This window comes from Acaromyces ingoldii, assembly GCF_003144295.1.
Source record: "Acaromyces ingoldii strain MCA 4198 unplaced genomic scaffold FA10scaffold_2, whole genome shotgun sequence".
Taxonomy (NCBI): Eukaryota; Fungi; Basidiomycota; class Exobasidiomycetes; order Exobasidiales; family Cryptobasidiaceae; genus Acaromyces; species Acaromyces ingoldii.
Window position 1 is genome coordinate 3,153,422 of NW_020290248.1, and position 23,975 is coordinate 3,177,396.

Below are 23,975 nucleotides of genomic sequence, written 5' to 3' on the forward strand. Positions count from 1 at the left end.
ACAACCCCAAAGAGGGCACAGCTGCGTGGCTCAAAAAGAAAAGGAGGAGAATGCATTTCGACGAGAAGAGAAAGATGGAGTTGCAGTAAGCTCTCTGGTCTTGCGCAGACACAAATCCGTGGTCTGTCAAAGGAACAGACAGTTACACTCGGCATCTTCTTTTCACCGTCGATACCCTAGGTCGCCGAGGTTCATTCAGCCGTCGTTGTGTACATACGATTAGATTTAGAGAACTGCTGCAAAAGAGTGTGTAATAGTAATGAGAGGATATCTTCACAGACAAAAGACAAGCCAAGAGGGACTGGGGAAAAGAGGGGAAAGAAGGGTGAAAGCGAAATGCAAGAGCGGCTTTGAGATGCTCAAAGGAGAGAAAAGTACGTCAAAACAAAGAGCGAAATCGGCTCTTTGTTCTCGCTCGGCGCCTCCAAAGCAGCAAGAAGACCACAAAAAGAAAGATTCTAATAGCGCTGAACGACTTCGTAGATGGCCCAAGCCATGAGCGCAAACGCAATGACCATGCTGCCCAGTCCCAAGATCCTGTTGGCGAGGACGAATGGGTCGAGCTTTTGGCAGTTGGACACCGTCTGCTGGCAGCCTGCGACAATCTGGCAGGTAGATTGATAGACGGAATCCTCGAAAGCGTCGTACAACTTCGCAGGATTCGCGAGGTAATAGTTGAGTTGCACGGTGATGGGTCGTTGCTCGGGCTTGATTTGGTTCTGCTGATTGATTTTGCGTTGTCGGGTCGAAGGGATCTTATCTCGTTGAACGTCAAGTCTTCCACCACTTTGAAAGCGGCCGTGGGATGCGTCACCGCTTCGAAAGACATTTGAGAAGCGATTTCGCAGAAGAAATTTGGGCGAAAAAGGTTGATCATTCCTCATTGGCCCCCGCGACACGATCGCGTCGCCCTGCTCATCCTCGTCATCGTCGAAACGCGAGACTGGCTGTTTGGAGACAGGCGAGGGAGGTGAAAGAGTCGATTCCGACTGATCTGGCTGCCGAGGATTTTGAGGCGTCCGCGGCATTAAAGACTGCTCGTCCTCCTCTTCCGGCCGTGCCTTCGCCTGCCATTGCACCAGCGGAAGCTCTTTCGAAGGAGCCGGAGGAAGGCCTTTCACAATCATGTAGTCCTCCGGCAGGAGCAGAGGCTCCATCGGTTGCGGCCATTCTCCCCATTGGTCCAGGTACCATCCGCCAATCAGCCAGAGCCACGGCATGCCCATGAAGCCAAGGAGGAACATGGATCTGCTTGGTCTGCCATCGTGGAACACCGCCTTGCTGGACTTGAGAAGACCCTCGCCGTATTCAGACCATGTCGACTGGCGCTTCTTCGCAGCCGAGGTGTTCATCAGCGTGTTCGAGGGAAGGACCGAAGACCACCAGTGGTGCGTGAGAACCTTTCTCCGGACCATGCGTTTCCTTTTGCGCTCGTCAGCTTGCGCGTGCGAGCCCGTCATCCGAAGTAGATGGTTCTCAATGGCCGACGTGGGGACAAAGACGACCATGGGATTGCCCACTTTGTTCTTCAACCCGCCGTGACCATTCTGATGGCCAATGTCTATGGCGTTTTTCTTTTGATGGCCGCGCGACCGACCATAGACATCAAATTGAGAGGGCGACTCGGGGCTTGAAGGTTTGTGAAGCCAGACACGTGCGGATGGTGTCGAAGCCTCTCCACCCTGCCTGGAAGAGGTCCAGGAGAGCGGAGCAACGGTGGCAGTTGGTGGCGAAAGGGTCTCGGTCGCTGCTCGACGATGCCTGACTGTGGAAGTGGACATGATAGACCGATTTCTGAGAAGCTTCTGACGATGTGCAGCTGTATCAAGGTGCGGGTTGGGGAATGGGCTCGCTTGGCCCGCCAACAATCTCTCTCTCGCCGTCTTGAGCTCTTCTTCGACCCGCCTCCGACGTGTCTCTTCGTCTTCGTCTTGAGCTGCCCTGTCTTGTTCTTCCTCATCTTCGAAGCCGAGCCAAGGCGATCCAATGACTGGCGAGCTCTGCCTCCTGGCAGCGTAGTCCACTGAAGGTGAGTCTAGCAGACCAGCATCTTCATCGCCTGGTGTAGGAGAGGGGACGTATGGCAACCTGCTTCCACCTCTTGGCTGGCCTCCTGGACCGCGCCACGAGCTTCTCCTGCTGCTTGGCGAGGCAAACGACTGCTCCTCTTCTCGCATGAGATCCGCCAGCTTGGGTGTAAAAGCCGCCGACGGACTACGAGGCGACGTAGGGTCACTTTGGGCCGTTGGCTCAAGTCGGACCTCTAGGCCGCTAGGGAGATAGCGAATCCTCGAGTGTCTCTTTACATTTCGGCTAGCCTTGGATCGAGAGTCGACCTTGTCGTCGTTAGCCAGGGCTGCAGGTGCAGGCGAACGAGGCGTGCTCTCTGGTTCATCATCGTGACTAATGCCAAAGGACTGGAATAAGGGCGAGGGAGGCAAGATAGCCGATGTGGGAGCAGACACAGATCCAAGATCGACAACATTGTGAGGTCCGAGAGTCGACTGCTTTTTCTTCCTCGATTGCGTCTGCTGCTGCGTCTGCTCGCGGCTGCCGTCGTGTGACCTGGATCTCTGGTGGCTTCGCTTGCCATCGCTGAGAGGTCGGGTGTTGAGTAGGGTGAGCGGGCGCATAGGAGGCGAGGGAGAGTTACCGCGCTCCGTCTTGTCGAGAACGCCCGCATAATCTCCGCCAGTGGCGAAGCCCTTTGCAGCACTCCACAGCCTAGAGCTCCACCGACTTCGACTGGCGCCGCCTTCATCTGCCGGATCTGGGGACAAAAGATCTTCTGTGACCGTTTGTGCTTCTGCTGGCTGCGATCGCGGATTGGTTTGCTGAGGGAGCTCTTCAGCCGAAGGAAGACGAATGGTGTGCGACAGGGGAGTTGCGTTGAAGGAGAAAGCATCCAAGCTCGAAGAGAAGCTGGGCGACGAGAGGACTGCCGACGTCGTGTTCTTGTCGACGTTCGACATGACGTTGAGCTTGACGCTACCCGGGCCCTTGCTTGACGTGCTCAACCTCGGTGCGGGCGACGTTCCGTCCAGTAGGACTGAAACGGAGGCCGGCACATCAACCTGGGCACGCTCGACGATGACATTGTCATCTTGGATGAACTGGAAGCTCTTGGAACGCCTGACTCCTTTGTCATTTTCGTCGTTGCCGCCAAAGTCGAGGCCCAATCCAATGGCAGTTGGGGAGACGGATGGCTCAGGGCTCGTGAAGGCACGCATGTCCTTGATAGGACCCAACTGAGAGGGCAATCGCTTCCTAGTCGAGTCCTTGGCATCCGTCGCAATAGCTACTGTTGCGGCCAGGGAAGGGCTCAGTAGGAGCGGACTACGAGGCTGCTGCGATTCAGCATTGGTGGCCGTAGCAAAGAAACGTTCACCTTCCGTTGGACTGCTCTTCGTATCCAGAATCATCGGTCCTGCTCCCCTTGCCGAGTCAGATTCCGAACTTGACGTCGCGCTCCCATTGGTGTTACTATTGCTGTCCTCGGTGTTGGTGCGAACATTCTGCTGTCGGATCCAGGTCTCCGTGTCGACTTTGGGCAGGTCCACCAGAAAAGCCTTTGCCGGTGCTGAAGCAGTCATGCGGTCAACGCTCTCCTCTTCGCTGATGATGTTGTTCTGTAGGCTGCTTGACTGCTTGGTGGCCGAAGTAGTCGTGGCAGCGCGAGCCATAGCAGTGGAAGTGTGCTCGAGGGAAGCACGCCTTTGCTTTGCATCGTCGTTCCACAGGCGAGTAAAGCCGAGAGACGCAGGTGTTCCTGCTGCCTCCGACGGAGGGGCGGTTGCGTGGGTAAAGTCGCTCCCCGGCGCTCGACCAGTGCCAGGCTCTGAGAAGAGGGCCGAGAAGGGCGTCATGGGCGAGCTGAGATCGCTACCGTGCATGGCCGGGCTGCTCGAATTCTCTTGCATTGTGTGGCCTTTGGCCGACATGGGCTCTAGCAGCACCCTGGTGGACGACGAAAGACGAGGATCGGTGGGCATGGTGGCAGATTCTGAACCGTCAAAGAGGCCAAGTGCCAGTCCACCTTGCCCGGCAAAGCTCGGCAAAGGAGGAAGAGGGCCTCCTTCCTCCTGTCCGTTGGATGCCTTCGTCTCCGCCGTCTTCCACGTATCGGTGCTCGCGATGCTGTTTCCCCTCGTTCGACCCATGCTCCGATTCTTTTTATGGCCAGCAGTCATCGAGCCATCTGCGGTAACAAAGCTGGCTGCGGTGCCGGTGCCGGTGCCAACGCCGCCGCCAATCGAGGAGGCGACACTAGGCTGCTTCTTGAGATGCTTTCGAAAGTCGTACCCGTCCTCCTCTTCCTCGTTGGCTCCTTTCATACCCATTTGGACGTTGTGTCTGTTGTTGTTCTCGCCGAGTGCCGTCACCGAGCCCTTCTTCTTGACCTTTCTCGGCGACACTGTTGAAGATTCTTGTTGTCCCACGCCATCGCCGCCGACATCACCATTGTAGCCAAAGCCAAAGGGAACCGATCGCTTCGTCTTCAGCTTCTTCGGCGAGACAGAGTTTGACTTGGCCTTTGTGTTTTTATTTCTCTGGTGCTGCTGCCGCTCAATGGCATCTTGGCGCTGCTGTCGGACAATTGAGGAGACTTCGTCGGCGTCCTTTGCCGATGTGAGGTCGACAATAGAAGAACTTTGCGAGGCCGACGGCTGCAGGGGTAGATGAGAGGCGGCAGGTGGATCACTTTGCGTTGTAATACTGTTGGCGAGTGCATTCAAGCCCGAGTCGACGCCGCGTCTCGTCGCGCTGAGGGGTGTCGTGGCCAGCGGCGCATCATCGATGGGACTGAATGCGCTCTTGACGTTCTGATCCTTTGCGCTCGCCTTTTGATTACTGAGCTTGGAAAAGAGGGGCAGCGGCGCTGGAGGCTCCTTACGGTGTCTCGAAGTCCACTTGGCTGATGCCATGCCGGCGGGCGAGGCGTTGATGGATTTGATGCTCAGAGGCGAGGCTGGCTTCTCGTCGAAAACCAGCTTGGGCTCCTGTCCGCGCCTCCGTCTCTCCGTCTCGAGCTGGCTGGCAAAGTCGAAGCTCAGGTCGAGGTCAACGTCGCCGCTTGCTGACGCATTAATTGTCTCGCTTCGCAGCTTCCATTCCCAGTCGTCGACGCTCCCATCCGATCCGCTGCTCCGAATTATAGCCGCCTGCTCGTTACCCTGCAGTCGAGGTGAGATGTGATATGTGCGTGGTGTCCTTGCCTGGTTCTCCTTGTCCAGGACCCCTAGAAGCGCAGCCTCGACCGCAGCAGCATCTTTGGCATCCGCATTGGCGACATGGTCGACCATCTGTTCAGTCCTGCTGCTCTTCTTCTTGCTGGCCGCCCTTCCCATCGACCCAGACCCACCTTCGGCGCCCGAGGAGAGCCAGAGTCCTGCTCCGCTGCCGCTAAATGGTCTCGAGCCTCCATGGTCCGTAGTGCTGCTCTGCGCGCTTTGCGAGACAGCCACCATAAGCGATTTGCGCTTGCCCGCCCTCGTTGGTGTTGATGGCGCTTCAGGGATTGTTGCCATGGCTCCTCCTTCTTCTTCTTCGATTCTGGGACTATTATCCGGTCAGACCGACCCTGTGGGCCGTTTAAACGAGCGTGGTTGTTAAATGAGCGTGGTGACAAGAAGGAGAGGGGGAGAAGAAGCGAGCGTGAAGCGGGGAGACGAAGCAGGAAGAGGGGGAAAGAGAAGGGTGACGTCGGTGATGATGGCGATAAACAGCTCGGCCTGCTGTCAGCAACAGCAACAGGAGGGCAAGAGCCAAAATCCCGGGAGATACGGTCGGCTGTTTCGATGGAAGGCGCGAGAAACAGGGGAGGAAACAAGCAGCCTGGCGGAGAACAAGCACTTCCTCTAAAAAGAGAAGAGGGGTGGCGATCACATTATTTGCGACATGTCATTCCTCGCCCCTTTCCGCTCTCGTCTTCCGTCCAAGCAGAAGAAAGCTTCCTATGCGTACGCAGACCAGCGGGGCGCCAGTACTGTTTCCCCAGTCAGTGGGCCAGGTGGGTGCTAGCGAATTGTCCATGTTTGCAATCTCTGTTGACCAACGTCCGCGCTGGATCGACAGGCAAGGCAGGCACGGGAGAGGCAGAGTAATGCAAGGAGGAGAGAGCCAGAGAAATAGCTTGATATTCGGGCGCGAGCGCGCGAGCGCGCGAGCTTGTGTTGTTCTTTTTCGAAGCCTGAGAAATGCGGCTTGCATCGTGGGCGACACGACACGCGTCTGACAAAAATTCGTGACGGGTTTTCAAGTCACGGGCTCCGGCCTTGACGAGATCTGTCCCTCCCATGGCAGCTCTGGCCTTGTTCGAAGGCCGGCCAGCATTGAGAAGACCAGAGGCTCGCAAGAGCTTCGCATCTTGAATGCAGGCCCGGAAAGTGGAAAAGTCCGACTGGGTGGAAAGAGGATCTTACAAAGGTGGCGTGCGGACACATCCTCGGCTTTTAGCCTAACCGTGGTCGACGAACTGTGGATCTTCCGCTTCCCATCGGCACTAAATATTCCCGAGCAGTGTGAGAATTGTAGCTTGTCGAAGACAACGACGCCGACTCGCCAAGCTAGACGCTTCTCAACAGCCGTCATCATGGTAAACGCCTATGAAGCTTGCGCTGTATCTCGGATTTTAGGGTCAAGCAATTAAGCTCCGAAGCGCATGAATTGTCGTAGTGTCAGACGACACCCGTGTAACGCGGTGATAAGTAGCCAAAGTGGAGCAAGTCGAGCGAGGTGCGGGGACAATTCACAAGCATATAAGAGTGTGCCCTCAGACTGCCAACACAGCGATGTCAGCATCAAGAGCCAACACACGCCTATCAGCTATTCAGAACCACACAACAATGTCGGTCAAGAACGCAGACAAGTCCAAGCCTTACATGCCTCTGGCCAGCTTGACTCAGGACGGCTACTCGAACGAGGACGAAGCGACTGCGACGTGCTTCTGCGGGGCTGTCCAGCTGGCATTCGTGAGTCTCACAGCTTCTCTCTCTCGTCATTGAAGTTGCGGCGATGGTAGCTCACTACCTGCATACACAGCCGGTCAACAAGCCAGGCTACAAGGGCGCCTTCGTCTGCAACTGTTACGACTGCCACAAGATTTCCTCGTCGATGTTCTGCTCCAATTTCATCGTCGACAACAAATACCTCAAGCATCTCCGAGGCAAGGAGAACCTCAAGGAATTCAGCCAGAAAAAGACACCCGTCACTTCCAAGTACATGACCAATCACTTTTGCTCGACTTGTGGCACGCTCATGTACCGCGTCGGCGAGAGATTCCCGGGCGTCAGTATTCTCAGAATTGGCACCGTGGACGACCTCAACCTGATGGAGACCAAGCTCAGGCCAGATACCGAGCTGTTCACTAAGGACAGAGCCAACTGGCTGTCCGAGATCCAAGAAGTCGAACACGTAGAGGGAATGGGCTTTGGTGCCTAGAAGAAGTGCTTTTAGCAGTCCTTGTCTTCGAGCAGTTGTAGTCTCGTCTTCCTTGCCCTGTGGAGGGAAGGATCTCTATATTGAAATAAGGAGAAATGTTGTAACATCTGAAAGCAATTATATTATTCCAAACGCCCCGACCGTCACGTGGATATACACTTGTCAGAACACGCGTCCCTTGAGCTCGCCCGCTCGAGACGTTGCCAACGCTTTCTTCGCTCCAGCTCACCTTCAGACATGTCCGGCAACGCTCCCAAGAAAGCCGATCAGGGGCCTTCGTCATCAGCCGCTGGCGGAGCAAGCGCTCAGCCAAACAGCAAAGGCGCCTCGAACAGCAACGAGGTGCCTCATCTGGGCGTCTTGGACGAGGATGACGAGTTCGAAGAGTTCGAGGTGCAGGGTGCGTCGCGCCTCCCGCGCATGCGAGTGTAGAGGGGTGACAGGAGAAGCTGACGAGACTCTCATATCCGGTGGCAGACTGGGACGACTCAGAGACGTCGCTTGCGCATCTCTCGTCCAACACGACGGGCGGTGCCTCGGGCCTGAGCATCTCAGGCGAGCGCAACAGCGCGGGCGGTGTCGGCGCATCGGGGGCCCCGGGGAGTGCGGCAGGTGGCTCGTCAGCTGACCACCTGTGGGAGGACAACTGGGACGATGACGACGTTGAAGATGACTTCAGCAAGGCTTTGAGGTGAGCCTTCCCCCTTGCCCCTGCACAATTTCTGGCCTAGGTCCGTAATAAGTCCGTAATGCTGACGAATGTGATGCGTGCGGTAGGGCCGAGCTTGACAAACAGACGAGCGGAACGGCACCCATGGCAACTTGAAATGGCCCCGTCTCACATCAAAGAGCCAGCTACGACAGGAGCGAGGGGAAAGAGAGGCGCGTACAGGGCAAGAAGAATCATAGTCATGTAGCACTGCTACCGCATATACACTTCAACGGAGCCTGCGGGACCCGCGTCAGACTGGTGTGTATGAGATTGGAAGGAGACTGAAAAGTAGCGGGACAGTATAGAGAAAGAAGCCTAGGGGAAGTGATGCTCCATAGGAACGCTGGTGGAAGAGCTTGGAGGGCGAATATGGACCGAGGGGAGCTGTGCGCGTGGGCGGCTGATGGAGCAAGGTGAACCGCCGCCGGCACTGCCGCCCTGACGGTGTAGCGAACCTGGCGTGCGACGGTGTCGATGCGGGCCTCTCATCTCTCGCAGCGGGCTCGCAAAAGTCATTGCGTTTGACATTGCCGAAGCCTCGATCTGGCGCGAGCTGCCAGTCACTTTGGTCGCAGAGGAGCAGCTGCTCATCGACTTCCTGCTGGGAGACGAAGCGGTCGACGGCGAGCCGATCGCGTAGCGACGCCTCTTGGTGTACGAGCTTGGCGAGGGCAACACAGTCGCTTCAGGCTCTTGGTCTCGCATTTCTGCGGCTGAGTCAGGTTCGTCTTGCCAGTGTGCCTCCTCGTCTTGAGCGTCTTCTTGGCAGGGGTTACCCAAGACGGTAGTGAAGGCACTGCTGGGAGGCGTGATCAAGACCCTTTGTGGTCTAGCAAAACCTGGCCGTGCTTCGTCTCAGCACCAGAACACACATGCCACTCCTATCTTCACACTCACTGGTTCTCTTGCAAGACTTGATCGAGACTGCATCGGTGCTGTAGCTTGAGCCATGATCACCTTCTTCTTCCTCACAGCCTCCCGTCGCCCTCATACTAGTTGCCATCGACGAGGCTGGCGGAGAGGGCGGACGGTGATGAAGGGTTTGCGAAGCGGTCACCGGCGTCTTCTCATCTCCATCGCTCTCACCCAAGTCGGTCTTGCCGTTCTCGCCGTTCAATGCATCAAGACCGAGTGTGGTTGCGTCCCTCGTCTTCGAGGTTGGATACGTCGGTGTCGCGGGGGTATCAGCCGTGCCCGTCTTTCCGTGCTTTTTACCTGACCAAATCTCGTGCAGGCTTCTCCTTTCCTTCCCCTTTCCCTTTGACCTACTCGCCTGCTGCAGATTCTCCAGGACGGAGGACCCGTTGCTGCTCCGTCGCAGGCTGCCCGAGGTTGTCGAAGTAGCGATGCTTGCTAGCGACATGGTGGAACTGGACGACATTCTCTTCCAGCGGCGAGTCGTCGATGCTGAGCGCCCTCCATTCGCAGTCACCTTCTCTTCGTCGGCTTCGAGCTCGACCCAGTCGTCATCGTCGTTCTGTATCATCTCCATCTGGTCGGCCAAGAGTCGTGGACGGGTCCTTGGAGAAATCACCTTGGAAGACGAAGAAAAGGGGTCTAGTGGTGCATTGGCCTGACTGTATAGCAGCTTCTGCAGCTCGAGCTTGACGGGTTGTGGAGAGTTTATCCAAAAGCTCGAGTTGAGGCCAATGACCTTTTGCGGTGAAGAAAATGGCGAGAGCACGGCGTGGGAGGCAAGTTGCTGGTGTAAACGTTGCTGGTGGATCTTCTTCGACATCGAAGGTCTCGTCCTCGGTGTGGTCGACTTGGAGGGCGAGCGAGAAGCTGAGCGAGGAGACGATGAATTAAGATGAAGCTCGGCCCAGCCATATGCCGATGTTCCGCCAACCGAGCTGGGAGTGCCAAGGCCGTGAAGCCTCTCCCATGATCGGTCGAGCATTTGCGAGATGCCTTGCGCTCGTGGTGGTGTCGACATTGTCACAATTTGCTCCTTGTCGGATCCCGGCAGACCTTCGCTCCTTTTGGTGTTGGCAGCTTGCAGTCCGGTCACGCTCTCATCGCTTACTTCGGACACAGTCGGCTCTTCAGTCACCTCTTCGAGCAATTCGAGTGGCATCCCGGGCTGGTAGGTTGTCCTTCTCGGTATCTCTTCGCCTGCTTCGTCGGACAAGGCGGCTCCGGCTTGACGCACGAAGAGGACCTCCTCGATCGAACACTGGGAAGTGACGTTTCCGATGTCTTCTTCATGCTCGGCACTGGAGGTTTCCATCTCGGGGTGTTGAATGGGTGCCGGACCCTCTTCATCTCGACAAGATTCGTCACTGTAGCTTCCCTCTAGGACGACGACGTGCTGCTGCAGCTCCTCTTGCGCCTCCACCTTTTTTTCTACAGCTTGCTGCTCTGCTTGATCTTCGGTGACCGATGCGCAAACAGACTTGACAGACCCCTTGCGCTCGATTGTCACATCGGGAGAGATGATGATCTCCGTCTCCGTGCCGACAGAGAGGACGCTGCCGCCGCAACTGCTGCTTTCAGCCTTTTTTGATCGCTTAGAAGCGGATCCCCATTCGATCGATGTCCGCCTTCGTCCGACCTGGCTTGAGACTGGTGATCCGTTCGGGGCGTCGAGGTCATCATAGCTGAATTGTCTCAATCCCATCTCCGAGCCAAGGCTCCGCCGTTTCCATTTGTCTTGCTTGAGCGGGCTCACGGTGTCACCCGACTCGAGAGCCTCGTGGTGCTTCTCTTCGTCTTTCTCCACCAGCAGCCCAAGCTCGGCTGAGAGGCATCGCTTGCGTCGAATCTCACTGGGCGTCGGAGAAAGTCCCAGCTCGTTTGCTAAAGAGCGACTCAAGGGAGAGAGCAGCTCTTCGTTATGTACCTGGTCTTCCGCTCCCCTTGTCGGAGATACCTGATAGTCCTTCTCCGTGAGAGGCGATGCATCGGTCGCGGCGGAATTAAAGTCAAGCCAAGCCGTGCCTTCCTCCGTTTGCTTGCCCTTGTCTTTCATTTCCAGCATCGCCTCTTCGACGCGTCCATCGAGACGCTCTGCGACTTGCTCGTCTCCTGACGGAGAGGAGGATTTCTTGTCGTTCACTAGGCTTTGCGTCGAGATAGCGCCAGTGCTGTTGTCGGCTCTTCGCTGACGGACAGCGCCTCGTCGAGGCGGACGAATGGCTTTCTTGCTGGACGGGCCGCCAAAGTCGCCGGAGACTGAAATATCTTGAGTTCCTTGTCGGTGTTCACCCTCTGAGTGCCGTCCTGTCAGTGGGCCGTCGCACGACGTCGTGTTGCGGGAAGTTGTGGAAGCGGTGCGTCGACGCAACTCCTCGAACTCTTCCAGCAGCGAGTAGTGGTCGCTAGAATGGCCAGAAGTCAGAAAAGCTAGCATGACTGCGAGACGAAGCAGTGCTTCACTCACTCATCGGTCCTGATGCGCATCTCTGGGCCGACGCGAAGACCAGGCACGAGCCTAGGCAGGATCCAGGCGCTGAGCGCGTCAATGTCGTATGTCACTGAGTAGTCGTCACCCGCAAAGGCACCCTCACTGCGGCTTCTAGCATGGACATTGAGCAGGGCCTCACTGTTCGCAGGCGTGTCCAGCGCGCCGGGTATGGGGCCTCCGTGTCTCGAGGAGACGAGGGACCGTTGGAGCTTTCGGATGATGTTCTGGATCAGCTCATGACTCGGGCCCAGTTCGATGTCAACCATGCTGATCGAGGAGATTGAGACATCACCCTCTACTTCTTCCGCAAGCTCCTCGGAAAGCTGCTTTGCCTGCTCAGCCAGAACTTCGAGCCTGGGATGGGCACTAAGCAGGTTCAGTAGGCGTTCGAGGCCGGAGCGCGTCGACGCGACGTGATCTCCCTCGACGGCGCCTGCGCGCCAGTGCTCCTGGGGGAACGGCACGCTCCGGACCGCGCGGTGTCGATTTCGTCGCGATCGAGACGGGTCGTTGACAGGAAGGATGGCTGATGAGCGGCCTTTGCTGCTGTCTCGCTTGTCGTACTGACGACGCCATCGACCAGGCACGCGTCCGTACACTGGACTATCGTAGCCGTTGACATCCTCGAAGCCGGCCCCTGCCACAGGCACACCATTTTCTTCTTCTTGGTCTTCCTGCTCCACTGTCTCGCTCTCGTCCTCCCTCGCATCCGTGGGTTCCATCCTGCAATGAGCAGTACCGTGCACGGGCTGATCCTCCTTGCTGAAACTTATAATGGAGCCGAGATTGCTCAACCACTCGGGTACCACGAAGGTGAATCCTTTGGAAAGGATGACTTGTAGAGCCAAGAGAGGGCCTGTCGAGTGGAACGGTCAGAGATGCCGCAGTCAGCGTGGAGGCACAACTCACCAGTCAGAGAGATGCTCAGTATCATGCATACAAACGCGCCTAGCGACGGTTCAGCGTCATTGCCCTTGACGATGGCCGAGCAGAGCAGAGGAAGCGCCAGAATCTGCGTAGCCAACATGGTCAGCGCTGAAGATCTCTTACTTTTCCAGACTGAACTCACAAAGCTAAGCCAGATGCTGACACAGAGAACACTGAGCCTCATTCTGGCGTCTTTCCAGGGGTCCTTCACGCCACTTTGATTGTTCTCGTCGGACCACTCTTCCCGAGCGGCCGGCTGCGTGCGAAGCAGCATCGCGACGCCGAATGTGTCAAGCAACCTCGGATAGGGCAGCGTCGAAATATCGCTGCGATTGAAATGAATTGTGCTTGTGCGAATGGTTCTTCGAAACAGCGATGGACCTTGGATCTGGGCGGCTGGCTCGAGCAAGTCGGCCGTCGTCGCCTGCGACGAGGATGGGCGGCTGATCAGTACGATGCTGCTCGAGTCGTCCTGCTCGTAAGTGAAGCCAGGGGTGGGCGAGCGCGAGGCCTGGCTCGCTGGCAGCTTCTCGACCTTTGGCAGAGACGATCGTGAGATCTCGCCGAAGAGATCCTGGTCAAGTGTATCGTCATGCACGGCGATCGATGGCTCCACTGTCACTTGGCCAGCATGTTGTTGCCCCTCTTGACTCTGCGTTTGTGGCTCGTCAGCATCATCGACGGGCGGAGCCAGGTGGGCGAGGCTCTGCTGGATCACATCTTCGAGGCTCTCTTCGCCGATGATGTTCTCTGGACGGAGCAGAATGCCTTCGTGCCCATTTCCGTCCAGGTGATGGTAGCGAGGCACGGGTCTCACGGATGATGGTGTGACAGAAGACGACGAGGACGACGAAGGGTTCATGGTGGACGAAGCGAGGGTGTGTGCGGTGCTGCGAGAGCCGAAGCGGGCCGACGAGGAGCCATGGCTCGGGGCTGGACCGTTGTACGGATCGTCCGACGACGCCTTTGTGCCGTCGGTGACTTGGGTGAAGCCCGTGCCGCCGGTCCCAAAGGCAGACGCAGGCCGGGCTGGGTTGAGAGACGAGGGAGCATAGCCCCGCCCGACGCTGAGATGGGTTCGGAACCGTCCAAAGGGAGAAGCGAGCGCATTTATCGTGCTTCTCGTTCCTGTACCTGCTTCTCCTATTCCTTCTTCCACTCCGAGCTGAGACCCGAAAGGATCCTTGGATGAGGCCAGTGTGCCGGCCGAGAAGGTGCCTGCATGTGAGGCTGTCTGTGCTGTGCTGGCCGTGTCGCCTGCTGGGAGGTAAGGAAGATCGAGGAAGGAGAGGTTCTGGTGGGCGGAAGCAGATGATGTACTCTCGTTGAGCTTGACAGGAGAGGCGGTGTCGCTTTGACTCGTTGCATGCATCGTTAGCGACTCGGGCGTTGTCTCTTGCGTCCGCTGCCCGGCCCGAGGTTTTGTCGGAGTTGATTCAGCTGGCTCTGAAGACTTGGCCGCACGTCTGAACGAAGGTCTAGAGAACATCCAAGCTGGCTCTCTGGCTTTGCGGTTGAGGGCATAGAGGAGAAAGGAGATCGTAAAAGTCGAGAGGATTGTGGTGATGGCGAGAGAGACGATCAGGAGGCGGGCAGCAGAGGTGGAAGGAGTGCTGCTCGAGCGGAGGGCATAGCTGGCGCCAGCCAAGACAAGAGCGAGAGCAAGGGCTGGAAAGACATAGAGTGCAGTCGTCAAGCGTGTGGTGTCAAGGAGGCCGCCTTCACGGATGTCGGTCACCATGACGGCGAAGCAGGAAGCCACGGTGCCGGACAGGGGAAGAAGCGCCTTGGAGACGAGGACAAGTGTGCAGCTAACGAGGAAGAGCCCATCGCTGAAGAAGCTGATGGTCTTGTGCTTGGGAAGAAAGGTGCAGAGGACGTACACAAGAAAGACGTATTGGGACAGGTGGTCGACAAGGGCCTGGAGGAGCTGGTAGGTTTCCTTTGTCGCTTTGCACTCTTGGGCTTCGGCTCCGGCTCTAGCTCGACGGTCTCCCTCCATTGCCGTTGGAGGTTGCTCCAATGTCTTGAAGTCGGTGGATGAAGTGGCACCGTCGAACGCGGCCTCGACTGACCCGACTCGATTTCGATTCTTCAAGGCCGGGCCGATGATGGCGAGACCGGTGCTGATGATCGACACAAATGGCATAATTGTCGAAATCAGAGGAAATGCCACCGACAGGTGGTCACGATCTCGTGAGTCCATATGCCCTTCCTCTCTGGACAGGACGAGGAGGGAAAGGGAGGTAGAAGAGGACCTGCACCTCTCCGCTCTTGCTCACAGCAGCGAGAAACGCGGCACATGCTTTCATCCTTTTTGACAGCGTCCACATCCTACAGTCACAAAACATCCCATTGGAAAGGCGGTGAGCATGAGCAGAACGCGCGCGCGGAGCGGAGGGCGGAGTCGAAGGTACTCTCGCTTCGTCACACTCCTCATCAGCATCAATCGAGAGATCACATATTGAATCACCGTAACGCCCTCAGACGACCAACCACTGACTGGTCGCGCTCAACTTGTGTCACACCCAAACTTGGTCACATGGCACTTTCTCTTCGTCTATTTTTCTATCTGCAGCCGTGTGTAACTCAACGTCACCCTCCAAAAAGAAGCGCATAAAATTGCAGAAGCGAGATTGGGCCTGCCTCTGCTCTGGTGCCTTGCCACACGCGACGTGGGCCCAAGAAGCTTTGCCCATTTCCTCGCGCTACGTACTCCACTTTTCCAACATATTGCTGGCGCAGCCGAAAGCCTAAAGCTGATCCACCCGGACCTTCACCTTCTCACTTCATTCATTCCAAACGTGCCTCTCCATCGTCACTTGAGAGGATCGGTGAGTGCTCCGTGTCGAACCATTGTCCACCGCCTGCACGGCTTACCTTGGCGTCCATCAGCGCAACATGTCCACCAAGCACTTCTACAATTCGGCCGAAGGGCTTGTCGACAAGGCCGAGCGAGGCGCTATCGCTCTCAATCCGGCTCTGCGATTGTGAGTGGAACATGACGAGGGCATGTCCCGAGCGCTACAGAGGACTGATGAAAACCTCCATTGAAGCTATGCGCCTCACAAGGTCATCTACGACTGCACCCACTCGCCCGACAAGGTGGCCATCATTGCCGGCGGTGGTGCCGGTCACGAGCCTGGCCACGCAGGCCTCATCGGCCGAGGCATGCTCACCGCTGCCGTGTCTGGAGAGATCTTCGCCTCGCCCTCTGCATCGCAGATCTGCAGTGGTCTTGATCTTGCAAACACCGACGCCGGTGTCATCTTCGTTGTCAACAGGTGAGCCGGCAGTGGCTGCGATCGTGGGGTCCCTTGCACTGTACTCACCGCACTTATCGCGCTTCAGATACACGGGCGACTGCCTCAACTTTGGTCTCGCTGCCGAAAAGGCCCGTGCTGCGCTCGCATTCAGCGGCAACAAGAAGTCGGGTGGCGTTGAGATGGTCATTGTTGGCGATGATGTCGCCGTCGGCCGTGAGCGCGGTGGCCTCGTCGGCCGTCGTGGGCTGGCCTGCAACCCTTTCACCTGCAAGATCCTCGGTGCTGGCTCCGAAAAGGGTCTCAATGTCCAGCAGCTCAAGGCTCTCGGCGACAGCACCGTCGCGAACACGGTCTCGGTCGGCACTTCGCTCGACCACTGTCACGTCCCCGGTCGCTCAAAGAAGGGAGAAGAGTGGGGCGCGCTTCCTGCCGAAGCCTGCGAGATTGGCATGGGTATTCACAACGAACCCGGCTTCAAGCGTCTCGATCAGACGCCGCCTCCCGAGAAGATTGTCTCCGAGATGCTGAATCTGCTCCTCAACCCCAACGACACCGACCGTCACTACCTCGACTTCGACAAAGATGACGCCCCCATCGTCTTCCTCAACAACCTCGGCGGTGTGAGCCAGCTGGAGCTCAATGCTCTCCTCGACGAGACAATCGAGCAGCTTGGTGAGCGCACTTAGAGTTTTTAGAGCTATGGAAAGGTTCACTGACCATGACTGAGCATTTAGGCAAGACATACGGCCTTTACCCTTCGCGATGCTTTGCGAACCAGTACATGACGTCGCTCAACGCGCCTGGCTTTGGCATCTCGCTCATCAACCACAAGAATGTCAAGAAGCAGACGGGGCAGGACCTCCTCGAGCTTCTCGACGCGGACACCGATGCCTACTCGTGGAGCGGTGTCCGAAGCGGATGGGGTAACCCAACCGGCAAGCCTCGCGACCGAGAGGCCGAGGAGAAGGAGGCTGCCGAGCTCCTGGCCAAGCGCCGCGCCGAGGGGGGCAGCGTCTCTGGTCTCTCTGACGATGCCTCCAAGTCGTCTGGTGGTCCGTCCAACGGTGATCCAGAGCTGGTCAAGAAGGCTATCACTCAGGGCGCCAAGTCGGCCATCGCCGCCGAGCCTGACCTCACCCGCTTCGACACCATTGTCGGCGACGGTGACTGTGGTGAGACGCTCGCCCACGCGTCCAATGCCGTCCTTGATGCTCTCAGCAAGGGCAAGATTGACCTCAAGTCGGCGGCGGGCACCTGCCTGACTGTGGGCACCGTCCTCGAGAGCGCAATGGGCGGCACCAGCGGTGCTATTTATGCTCTCTTTTTTGCCGGTCTCGTTCAAGGCCTCATCAACGGACCTGGCAAGCCCGGTCAGCCGGCGACGCTCAAGGAGTGGGGTGCCGCGTCCAAGGCCGCCCTCGACAACCTGGGCACCTACACGCCCGCCAGACCCGGTGACCGCACCCTTGTTGACGCTCTGACGCCCTTCTGCGAGAACCTGGGCTCGGGCAAGAGCCTCAAGGAGGCCGTCGACAGTGCAAAGGCCGGCGCCGAGGACACCAAGACCATGCGGGCCAGACTCGGAAGGGCCACCTACGTCGCCAGCAAGGACGACGAAAAGGACATGCCTCCCGACCCGGGCGCCTGGGGTGTCTGGGCCATCGTTGATGGCCTGCGCCAGGCTCTCGAGTAGTGGTCTTTCCCGTGACTCTTATAGCTACTGTAGATGTCGATTGTCAAGGGAATTGTGAAGCAATGGAGGAGCTGTCCTTGTTCAAATTGCTCGTCGAGCAGGTCACCAGACCATGAGAGAGACACTCAATTGAGCTGAGCGTACCAGAATCCACCGCCATGACGCCAGGCCAAGACAGCGCGTCTTTCGAGAACTTCCCTCCTCTTGCATCAGGCCAATCGGCTTTGCCGACATGTTCTTCTTCTTCTTGGCACGGCGCCATTTGCACAGTCCTTACCACGTTCCACCTAACCGTCCCATCCTTCTATTCTCGAGAATACTCGCTACGTGTCGAAAAGCTTTTAGCAGACATGAAGGAGTGATGCACCTTTTTTACCCCTATTTCTGGGCACATGAATCACTCGCGAGCTAGTAGTAGTGGTTGTCTGAAGCCGAAGCGTACCTGCGCGCGCATACATTCACCGCTGAACGATGCGGGCCACCGTCGGCACAGACGCATAAAGAGAGAAGTGCTTGCTCGAAACGCTTCCCTGTCGCCTGAGCGAGACTGGTCTGCCATAACCAATATATAGGAGCTCAAATGGAACTTGCATGCACCTTCTTTTGGTCTTGACTCTCGCGCAGCTGCATGCAGCCTCGTTGGTCCGGAGGTGTTTGTTGATTGCAAAGATAGGTAACTGTGGACTGCGAGCAGAAGAGGGGCACCGACCTTCCGAAAGATACGGGGTGGACCTTATCGGCAACGGTCACATGAGAATGCATAGAGCCAAATATAACAAGAAGCGGCGCAACGCACCATAAAGATCGAGCACAAAACGATGAACTAGAGGAGGGGCCTACGACTAGCTAGTCAGCCGAAGACGGTGCAGCATGCATGGCACAATAAGTTTCCCGCTCAATTTGAGCGCAGAAGCAGCGCAGCATATGGAGCCAATTAACAAATACCTGAGGAGGTAGCAGTAATAGAATACCAACCCGCCGGATGGGCAGGCGGGCGGGAATGTCTGTCTGCCCGGCCTGACCACGCTGCCGCCGCTAGCGAGTCGGATCCTTCTTTTCTTCCCCTGCACGCAATACTTCGGAAGCCCGCTTGCCTATTTTGTATGCAGATAGAACGTCGATTTCCAACTTTAGTCGGTTTTCTTTGTTTACTTATTTTAGGAGTCGCGGGGTGTTTTGCCTGCCCTCCCTTTCGAGGCGCCTGGCCTAGGCGAGGTTCGTCGGGCGCGACAAGTCCTAAAGCTGGCTGGCTGGCTAGCTATCGCTCGCAAGCCGCCGTTCCTCCCCTCTACCTTTTTTTACCATCGACTCTCTACACCTATCCCTTCATCCCTCGTCTCTTCTACCGACTCTCTCTCACAGTCTTTACAGGTTTCGCACCGTTCCGCCTCGCTCCTTGTCTCGCCCACACACCGGTCTCCCGGTTTTTTGAGTTCACGGTGGTCTGTCGGGACAACAAGCATCAACGTACCAGCCAGTCCTCTTATCCGTACAATTTATAGCCCATCATGCACTCAGCCTTTTCAATGCTCCTCTCGGCGCTCCTCCTGAGTGGCGCTGTCACTACGACCTCGGCCAGGGAGTTCGAGGCCCGGGGCAAGCAGCCTCACCGGCGTGTGGCCAACCTGACGTCGCGCGATGCCTCTGACCGGGACTTCACCCTCGATGCGCTTCCCAAGACGTGGCAGCAGGGACAGGCAGGCACGAACCAGTGCACGCAGTGGGGCGCCAGCTCGCCTGAATCGATGTGCCAGAACAACTTCATCAACGCTGTCGACGACTTTTGCATCTTTGCACCTCCCACGCCCGGACCAAACAGCGCCATCGGCAACACGGAGCGCATCGAGGTTTCGTGGTGCACAAAGGAGGGCTACGGTACTCGTCTCATTCCCGAAGGCACCATCACGGGCGCCCACTTCATCCAGACCAAGTCTTACGTCCAGATCACCGGCACCGGTGACCTGACCAAGATCAACGTTCCCGCCGGTGACGGCGGTGGCGAGCTGGACCCGCACGGTGCAGACGGAAACGGTAACCCGATCGGCGGTCTCGTCTTCACCACCGCCCTCTCCAAGGACGGCAAGACGTACCAGCAGGTCCACGAGTGGATGCAGTTTGTCGCCTACAATGAGTTCTGCATGCGTGCCTGCAAGGGCAAGAGCGCCACGGCGCAGGCCAACTGCCAGCACGTCTACGACACTATGGGCTGTGACTGGGTCATGCCGGGCAACTACCAGCCAGGCTTCGACAGCTGTGATGCAGACGTCAGCGACCCACCGGGTGTTTACGGCACCTCGACCTTCATGCAGGGCGACGCCTCGACGCCGTCTGCCCACGCGGCGCCAAAGTCGTCCAACTGCCAGGCAGTTCCGTCGATTGTTCCCGGAGACACGACGAACCCGACGGGCGCCAACCAGGTCAAGGCACCCGCCGTCACCTCTTCTGCTTCTTCGTCCTCCTCCACCGCTGCCTCTTCCTCGTCGACAAAGACGGCCTCTAGCAGCCTGAACCGCATCTACGACAACACGGCGCCAACGCTCTCGTCCAACTCCAACGCAAATGCCTACAATGCCCAGCCAACGTCGACGTCGGGCGTCGCTACGCTGAGCAACCCTCTCGTCGCCCTCTCGGCCGGCGCCGTTGCCTTTGCCCTGGTCCTCATGGCCTAAGATGCCCCTGGAACCCGTTCTCCTCTTTCTCCTTTTTCGTACATCAAACACTTAATACCAGGTCGACCAACTAGGCTTTCCACGCACACAACAATCAAAGCGCTCTTCTCTCAGGACACTTTTTTTGGTCTTTCCATCTCTTCACTTATTGTCACGCTTCAGGTCGCTTGCTTCCCCAGGATGGGATGGAAAAGCTTGCACCGCTTCCAACATTCAATTTACAACATTTGTGCACTTCTTTCTTGTCTTTTGTGTGTGTGTCCCTTTTCGCCGTGCGAGAATGAGAGTCCACGCCCGAGCCGCCGCCTCTGCAAGAAAGGCACAGAATCCAAAAAGGAACAGATGGTTGAGACGCCGCATGAGTGCGGCGCCTACCCCGCTTGGCGCTTTAGTCGGCGCATTACTAATGGCCGCGCCCCTGACCCTTTGGTATTGTCGTCTCGGGTACCTCGCACTTTGTCATTAGTGGCCCCATCTTGCCCACGCAGGACTGGACGCCTCGCCTCTGAAAAGCAAAGGCAAAAGCGAGCTGCACAAAGCACCCATGAAGAAAAGTAGTGGGCGTTCCATATGATTTCATGCAACTGTTATTGTCTCTTGGGCTGAGTGAGACCTGAGAGCATACCCCATCCATTCCACGTCCCCGCCCTCTCCATTCCAAGACCGCCTAGGCCCCCCGACCCAAATCCTCGGGCATTTCTTTTTAAATTTTCTTGTTTGGACATATGCTAACAATATCTGTATTTTTCTGATTTTTCATTTCTGATTTCGTGCTTCGGTTGGCGTGCGAGTGCGCGCGCACGAAAGAGATTCAGGTCCAGATTTCCGTCGTCGATCGGTGGAGAGAGAGAGAGAGAGAGAGAGAGAGAGAGAGAGAGAGAGAGAAAGAGACTCAAAATTCCTGCTTTCTCTCCTAACAAGAGACTAGCATCCCCGGAGCAGGAGGAGAAAGGAAAAAAAGGCCATGTCGCTTCGACGGACGGCCTCGTCGACGCCTGAGCGCGAGAGCACGACTACGGCAGTCGCCGGCGCCGACAGCAGCGAGCGGACGCCGCTGCTGTCGGAGCAGGTGAGGCAGGCCGGGCCCTCGTCGTCATCATCGCCATTAGCAGCGACAACAGCAGCAGACTCGTCAAGAAGACATCGATCAAGAGAACATTGCCAGCGGAGAGCGACGAAGCCGCTGCTTCCCAAAGCCATTGTGCGCGGCCTGGGTGTGCTCCTCGCCCTCCTCGTCATCGCTCTGTTTGCAGCCATTGTCGTGCAAGAGATCAAGGACAGGAGAGATCCGCGTTTTGGCAAAGGCAGAAACTACCCCGCCGTCCTCGCCCATGGCACCCACGGTGCCGTCGCGGCAGAGAGCCACCGGTGCAGCCAGATTGGCGTCGATGGTGAGCAGACGCAAGCGCAAAAGTGCGGGAAACATGCAAAGTGGAAACAGAAGCTGATCCAGGTGGCCGTTGATATAGTCTTGAAACAGAACGGCACAGCAGTCGATGCGGCCATTGCGGCCACGTTCTGCACGGGTGTCGTCAACATGTTTTCGTCAGGCCTCGGTGGCGGCGGCTTCATGACTGTGCGCGTGCCGAGAAAGTGCACCGAGGCGGAGAAGAGGAGGAATAAGCAGAAGAGGTACTGCAGCGACAAGCACGTCATCGACTTCCGCGAGACGGCTCCAGCGGCGTCGCACTCCAGGATGTTCGAGGGCGATCCCATGGCGGCGCGAATCGGAGGCCTCTCGGTCGGCGTGCCGGGCGAGCTGCTGGGCATCGAAGAGGCGCACCGGCGATGGGGAAAGCTCAGCTGGAGCAGGCTCGTGGAGCCCAGCATCAAGCTGGCCGAGTCGACATATGTGTCCAGGGAACTTGATAGGAGACTAAAGGTGGGTCCATTCTCTCTGAAGAAGGCGAAGTCGAGCTGACATCATGGACCGTCCCTTAGATGTTTGGAACATTTATGCTCACCGATCCCGACTGGGCGCCGACGTTTGTCAATGCCGACACGGGCACCCTCCTGCGCGCAGGCGACACAATCAGACGGCCAGGCCTCGCCAACCTACTGCGGGCTGTTGCCTCGCAAGGGTCAAAGGCCCTTTACGAGGGGCCATTTGCCAAATCCATCGTCGACAAGGTGCAGGAAAAGGGCGGCATCCTGACGCTCGAAGACTTGGCCTCGTACAAGATTCGCGTTCTGGAGCCCGTCGAGGGGACGTGGTACAACCGGAGCATCTTTACCACGCCCGCGCCCACCTCTGGTCCCGTGCTCATCTCGCTGCTCAAGGTCCTCTCCACCTACCCAGACTGGAATGAGCCTGGCTCGTACATGTCTGGCCTCACTGCCCATCGCTTCATCGAGGCGATGAAGTTTACGTCTGGCCAGAGGACCCACATCGGAGACCCGGCCTTCCTCAACAAGAGCGCCCTCGATGCCATCGACGAGCTCGCGTCCGAGCCTGCCGTCAACCACATGCGGAGCAAGATCGACGACGAGCGGACCCATGATGAAATCGACTACTACGAGCCCTTGTTTGATGTCCGCGACAGCCACGGGACCATGCATCTCTCGACTGTCGACGAGTCGGGGATGGCTGTGGCGCTGACGAGCACCGTCAACCTCATCTTTGGCTCACAGGTCTTGGATCCTGTCTCTGGCGTCATCCTCAACGACGAGATGGACGACAGTTCGACGCCGGGTGTGCCAAACGCCTTTGGCCTCTTTCCTTCGCCGTTCAACTACCCCGAGCCGGGCAAGCGGCCGCTCAGTTCGACAGCGCCGGCAATCATCGAGCACGCCGATGGCTCCTTCTACCTCGCCATCGGCGGCGCTGGAGGCTCGCGCATCTACGGCTCCATCGCCCAGGTGCTCCTCAACCTCGACTGGGGTTACACGCTCTCAGATGCCATTGAGCGGCCGAGAATACACCACCAGCTCCTGCCGCACCAAGTCAGTGCCGAGACGACGACGGAGCCGAGCCGCCTGGACGGGCTCACGGACCGTGGCCACGAGCTCGAGGTGCTGGACATCAACCTGGCTGTCGCAGAGGTGCAGGCAGTCATGTGCCTCGCAGACGGAGGCCCACTCCAGGGTAGAAGGAGACGAGACGTGTGGGCGGCGAGCGACTCGAGAAAAGAGGGCGTCGCTGTTGCCTACTGAATTCTTTCCCTCCTCTGCTACCCTTTCCCCCACTTCTCTAGCATGCTTCACTTCCTTTCATAGAAATTGCCACCACTGGACTATAATACACACTGCAAGCGTGGAATGCCAAGGTCATCTGATTGCAAACCATGTCATGGACCGTCTGTAGACAAGCACGTTAGAGTCTTGAGGAGCTAAATTTCACCTCGTCGCAAGGCGATTGAGGCAGAGGAGATTGAGTCGAAGCGTTAGTCCGTGCGGCTCTGTGTCTTGGCGCGCGCGTCGCGCGCACACAGAGCCACGAGGTTCCTGGCCTCCGCACCCAAAGTCGACGACATTGTGGCTTTCCCAATTTATCCCAGACGACTGACTAGCTATCTCCTTTCTCTCCTGCAAAGCAAAGAGGCCATTCTCCTTTTTGGCAATCATGTCATTCTTGTCGCCGAACCCGCCTGCGCAGGGGCAGCCACCGTCGATATTGCGGACGAGGCACCATCCGGCCTCGGCGCTCAATTCGCCCCAGTCGTCGTCCATCCCATTGACGCCCGAGGATGATGACGATAAGGGCGAGGTGCACGAGCCCGAAGGCATCGAGCAGCAGTTGCAACATCAACATACCACCCCTCTCCCTGCAATTTCGGGTCTCAATCTCGAGGGCGGCGGTAGTGATGGCTTGCGAGGGACAGGGGCCACGAGCACGGGCACAGGCACGCCCACCACGTCCATC

The 23,975-nt window shown here is 57.6% G+C and overlaps 9 protein-coding genes across 9 annotated transcripts; 6 read left to right on the forward strand and 3 right to left on the reverse strand.

Annotated features, from left to right (window-relative positions):
• Positions 1-205: 205 nt before the first annotated feature.
• On the reverse strand, positions 206-6,011 carry FA10DRAFT_266127 (hypothetical protein). The gene has a single exon (XM_025521370.1). The coding sequence runs from the start codon at positions 5,526-5,528 to the stop codon at positions 459-461; it is 5,070 nt and encodes a 1,689-aa protein (XP_025379546.1). The 5' UTR covers positions 5,529-6,011; the 3' UTR covers positions 206-458.
• An 834-nt stretch (positions 6,012-6,845) lies between these two features.
• On the forward strand, positions 6,846-7,440 carry FA10DRAFT_259550 (hypothetical protein; the record flags this gene model as incomplete). Its single annotated transcript, XM_025519976.1, has 2 exons — positions 6,846-6,971; positions 7,042-7,440. The coding sequence occupies 2 exons, from the start codon at positions 6,846-6,848 to the stop codon at positions 7,438-7,440; spliced, it is 525 nt and encodes a 174-aa protein (XP_025379547.1).
• Positions 7,441-7,677: 237 nt separating this feature from the next.
• On the forward strand, positions 7,678-8,266 carry FA10DRAFT_285223 (hypothetical protein; the record flags this gene model as incomplete). Its single annotated transcript, XM_025523976.1, has 3 exons — positions 7,678-7,840; positions 7,918-8,131; positions 8,218-8,266. 3 exons carry the CDS (start codon positions 7,678-7,680, stop codon positions 8,264-8,266), a joined length of 426 nt encoding a protein of 141 aa, XP_025379548.1.
• Positions 8,267-8,485: 219 nt separating this feature from the next.
• On the reverse strand, positions 8,486-11,714 carry FA10DRAFT_90740 (hypothetical protein). The gene has a single exon (XM_025525772.1). It carries the CDS (start codon positions 11,502-11,504, stop codon positions 8,982-8,984), a length of 2,523 nt encoding a protein of 840 aa, XP_025379549.1. The 5' UTR covers positions 11,505-11,714; the 3' UTR covers positions 8,486-8,981.
• A 527-nt stretch (positions 11,715-12,241) lies between these two features.
• FA10DRAFT_90738 (hypothetical protein) lies at positions 12,242-13,437 on the reverse strand. Its single transcript, XM_025525771.1, has 2 exons — positions 12,628-13,437; positions 12,242-12,570 (listed from the first exon to the last, which is right to left on the reverse strand). The coding sequence occupies exons 1-2, from the start codon at positions 13,345-13,347 to the stop codon at positions 12,349-12,351; spliced, it is 942 nt and encodes a 313-aa protein (XP_025379550.1). The 5' UTR covers positions 13,348-13,437; the 3' UTR covers positions 12,242-12,348.
• A 1,846-nt stretch (positions 13,438-15,283) lies between these two features.
• Positions 15,284-17,768, forward strand: FA10DRAFT_266132 (putative DAK2-dihydroxyacetone kinase). The gene is made up of 5 exons (XM_025521371.1): positions 15,284-15,319; positions 15,381-15,475; positions 15,542-15,769; positions 15,837-16,423; positions 16,486-17,768. Exons 2-5 carry the CDS (start codon positions 15,387-15,389, stop codon positions 17,442-17,444), a joined length of 1,863 nt encoding a protein of 620 aa, XP_025379551.1. The 5' UTR covers positions 15,284-15,319; positions 15,381-15,386; the 3' UTR covers positions 17,445-17,768.
• Positions 17,769-18,765: 997 nt separating this feature from the next.
• On the forward strand, positions 18,766-20,276 carry FA10DRAFT_266133 (hypothetical protein). Its single transcript, XM_025521372.1, has one exon. The coding sequence runs from the start codon at positions 18,953-18,955 to the stop codon at positions 20,111-20,113; it is 1,161 nt and encodes a 386-aa protein (XP_025379552.1). The 5' UTR covers positions 18,766-18,952; the 3' UTR covers positions 20,114-20,276.
• A 36-nt stretch (positions 20,277-20,312) lies between these two features.
• On the forward strand, positions 20,313-20,675 carry FA10DRAFT_266134 (hypothetical protein). Its single transcript, XM_025521373.1, has one exon. The coding sequence runs from the start codon at positions 20,394-20,396 to the stop codon at positions 20,577-20,579; it is 186 nt and encodes a 61-aa protein (XP_025379553.1). The 5' UTR covers positions 20,313-20,393; the 3' UTR covers positions 20,580-20,675.
• Positions 20,676-20,947: 272 nt separating this feature from the next.
• Positions 20,948-23,391, forward strand: FA10DRAFT_266135 (hypothetical protein). Its single transcript, XM_025521374.1, has 3 exons — positions 20,948-21,504; positions 21,583-21,995; positions 22,055-23,391. Exons 1-3 carry the CDS (start codon positions 21,078-21,080, stop codon positions 23,264-23,266), a joined length of 2,052 nt encoding a protein of 683 aa, XP_025379554.1. The 5' UTR covers positions 20,948-21,077; the 3' UTR covers positions 23,267-23,391.
• The last annotated feature ends 584 nt before the right edge of the window (positions 23,392-23,975 follow it).

What these genes read in the sequence shown, in the direction of transcription:
- FA10DRAFT_266127 (XM_025521370.1), bottom strand. Translation starts at nt 5,528, where the DNA reads ATGGCAACAATCCCTGAAGCGCCATCAACACCAACGAGGGCGGGCAAG.
- FA10DRAFT_90740 (XM_025525772.1), bottom strand. Translation starts at nt 11,504, where the DNA reads ATGCTAGCTTTTCTGACTTCTGGCCATTCTAGCGACCACTACTCGCTG.
- FA10DRAFT_90738 (XM_025525771.1), bottom strand. Translation starts at nt 13,347, where the DNA reads ATGAACCCTTCGTCGTCCTCGTCGTCTTCTGTCACACCATCATCCGTG. An exon ending in TCAGCATCTGGCTTAGCTTT is followed by an intron (nt 12,571 to 12,627) that starts GTGAGTTCAGTC and finishes TTGGCTACGCAG; the next exon opens with ATTCTGGCGCTTCCTCTGCT.
- FA10DRAFT_266132 (XM_025521371.1), top strand. Translation starts at nt 15,387, where the DNA reads ATGTCCACCAAGCACTTCTACAATTCGGCCGAAGGGCTTGTCGACAAG. An exon ending in GTCATCTTCGTTGTCAACAG is followed by an intron (nt 15,770 to 15,836) that starts GTGAGCCGGCAG and finishes ATCGCGCTTCAG; the next exon opens with ATACACGGGCGACTGCCTCA. An exon ending in CGAGACAATCGAGCAGCTTG is followed by an intron (nt 16,424 to 16,485) that starts GTGAGCGCACTT and finishes CTGAGCATTTAG; the next exon opens with GCAAGACATACGGCCTTTAC.
- FA10DRAFT_266133 (XM_025521372.1), top strand. Translation starts at nt 18,953, where the DNA reads ATGCACTCAGCCTTTTCAATGCTCCTCTCGGCGCTCCTCCTGAGTGGC.
- FA10DRAFT_266134 (XM_025521373.1), top strand. Translation starts at nt 20,394, where the DNA reads ATGAGAGTCCACGCCCGAGCCGCCGCCTCTGCAAGAAAGGCACAGAAT.
- FA10DRAFT_266135 (XM_025521374.1), top strand. Translation starts at nt 21,078, where the DNA reads ATGTCGCTTCGACGGACGGCCTCGTCGACGCCTGAGCGCGAGAGCACG. An exon ending in CAGCCAGATTGGCGTCGATG is followed by an intron (nt 21,505 to 21,582) that starts GTGAGCAGACGC and finishes CCGTTGATATAG; the next exon opens with TCTTGAAACAGAACGGCACA. An exon ending in AACTTGATAGGAGACTAAAG is followed by an intron (nt 21,996 to 22,054) that starts GTGGGTCCATTC and finishes ACCGTCCCTTAG; the next exon opens with ATGTTTGGAACATTTATGCT.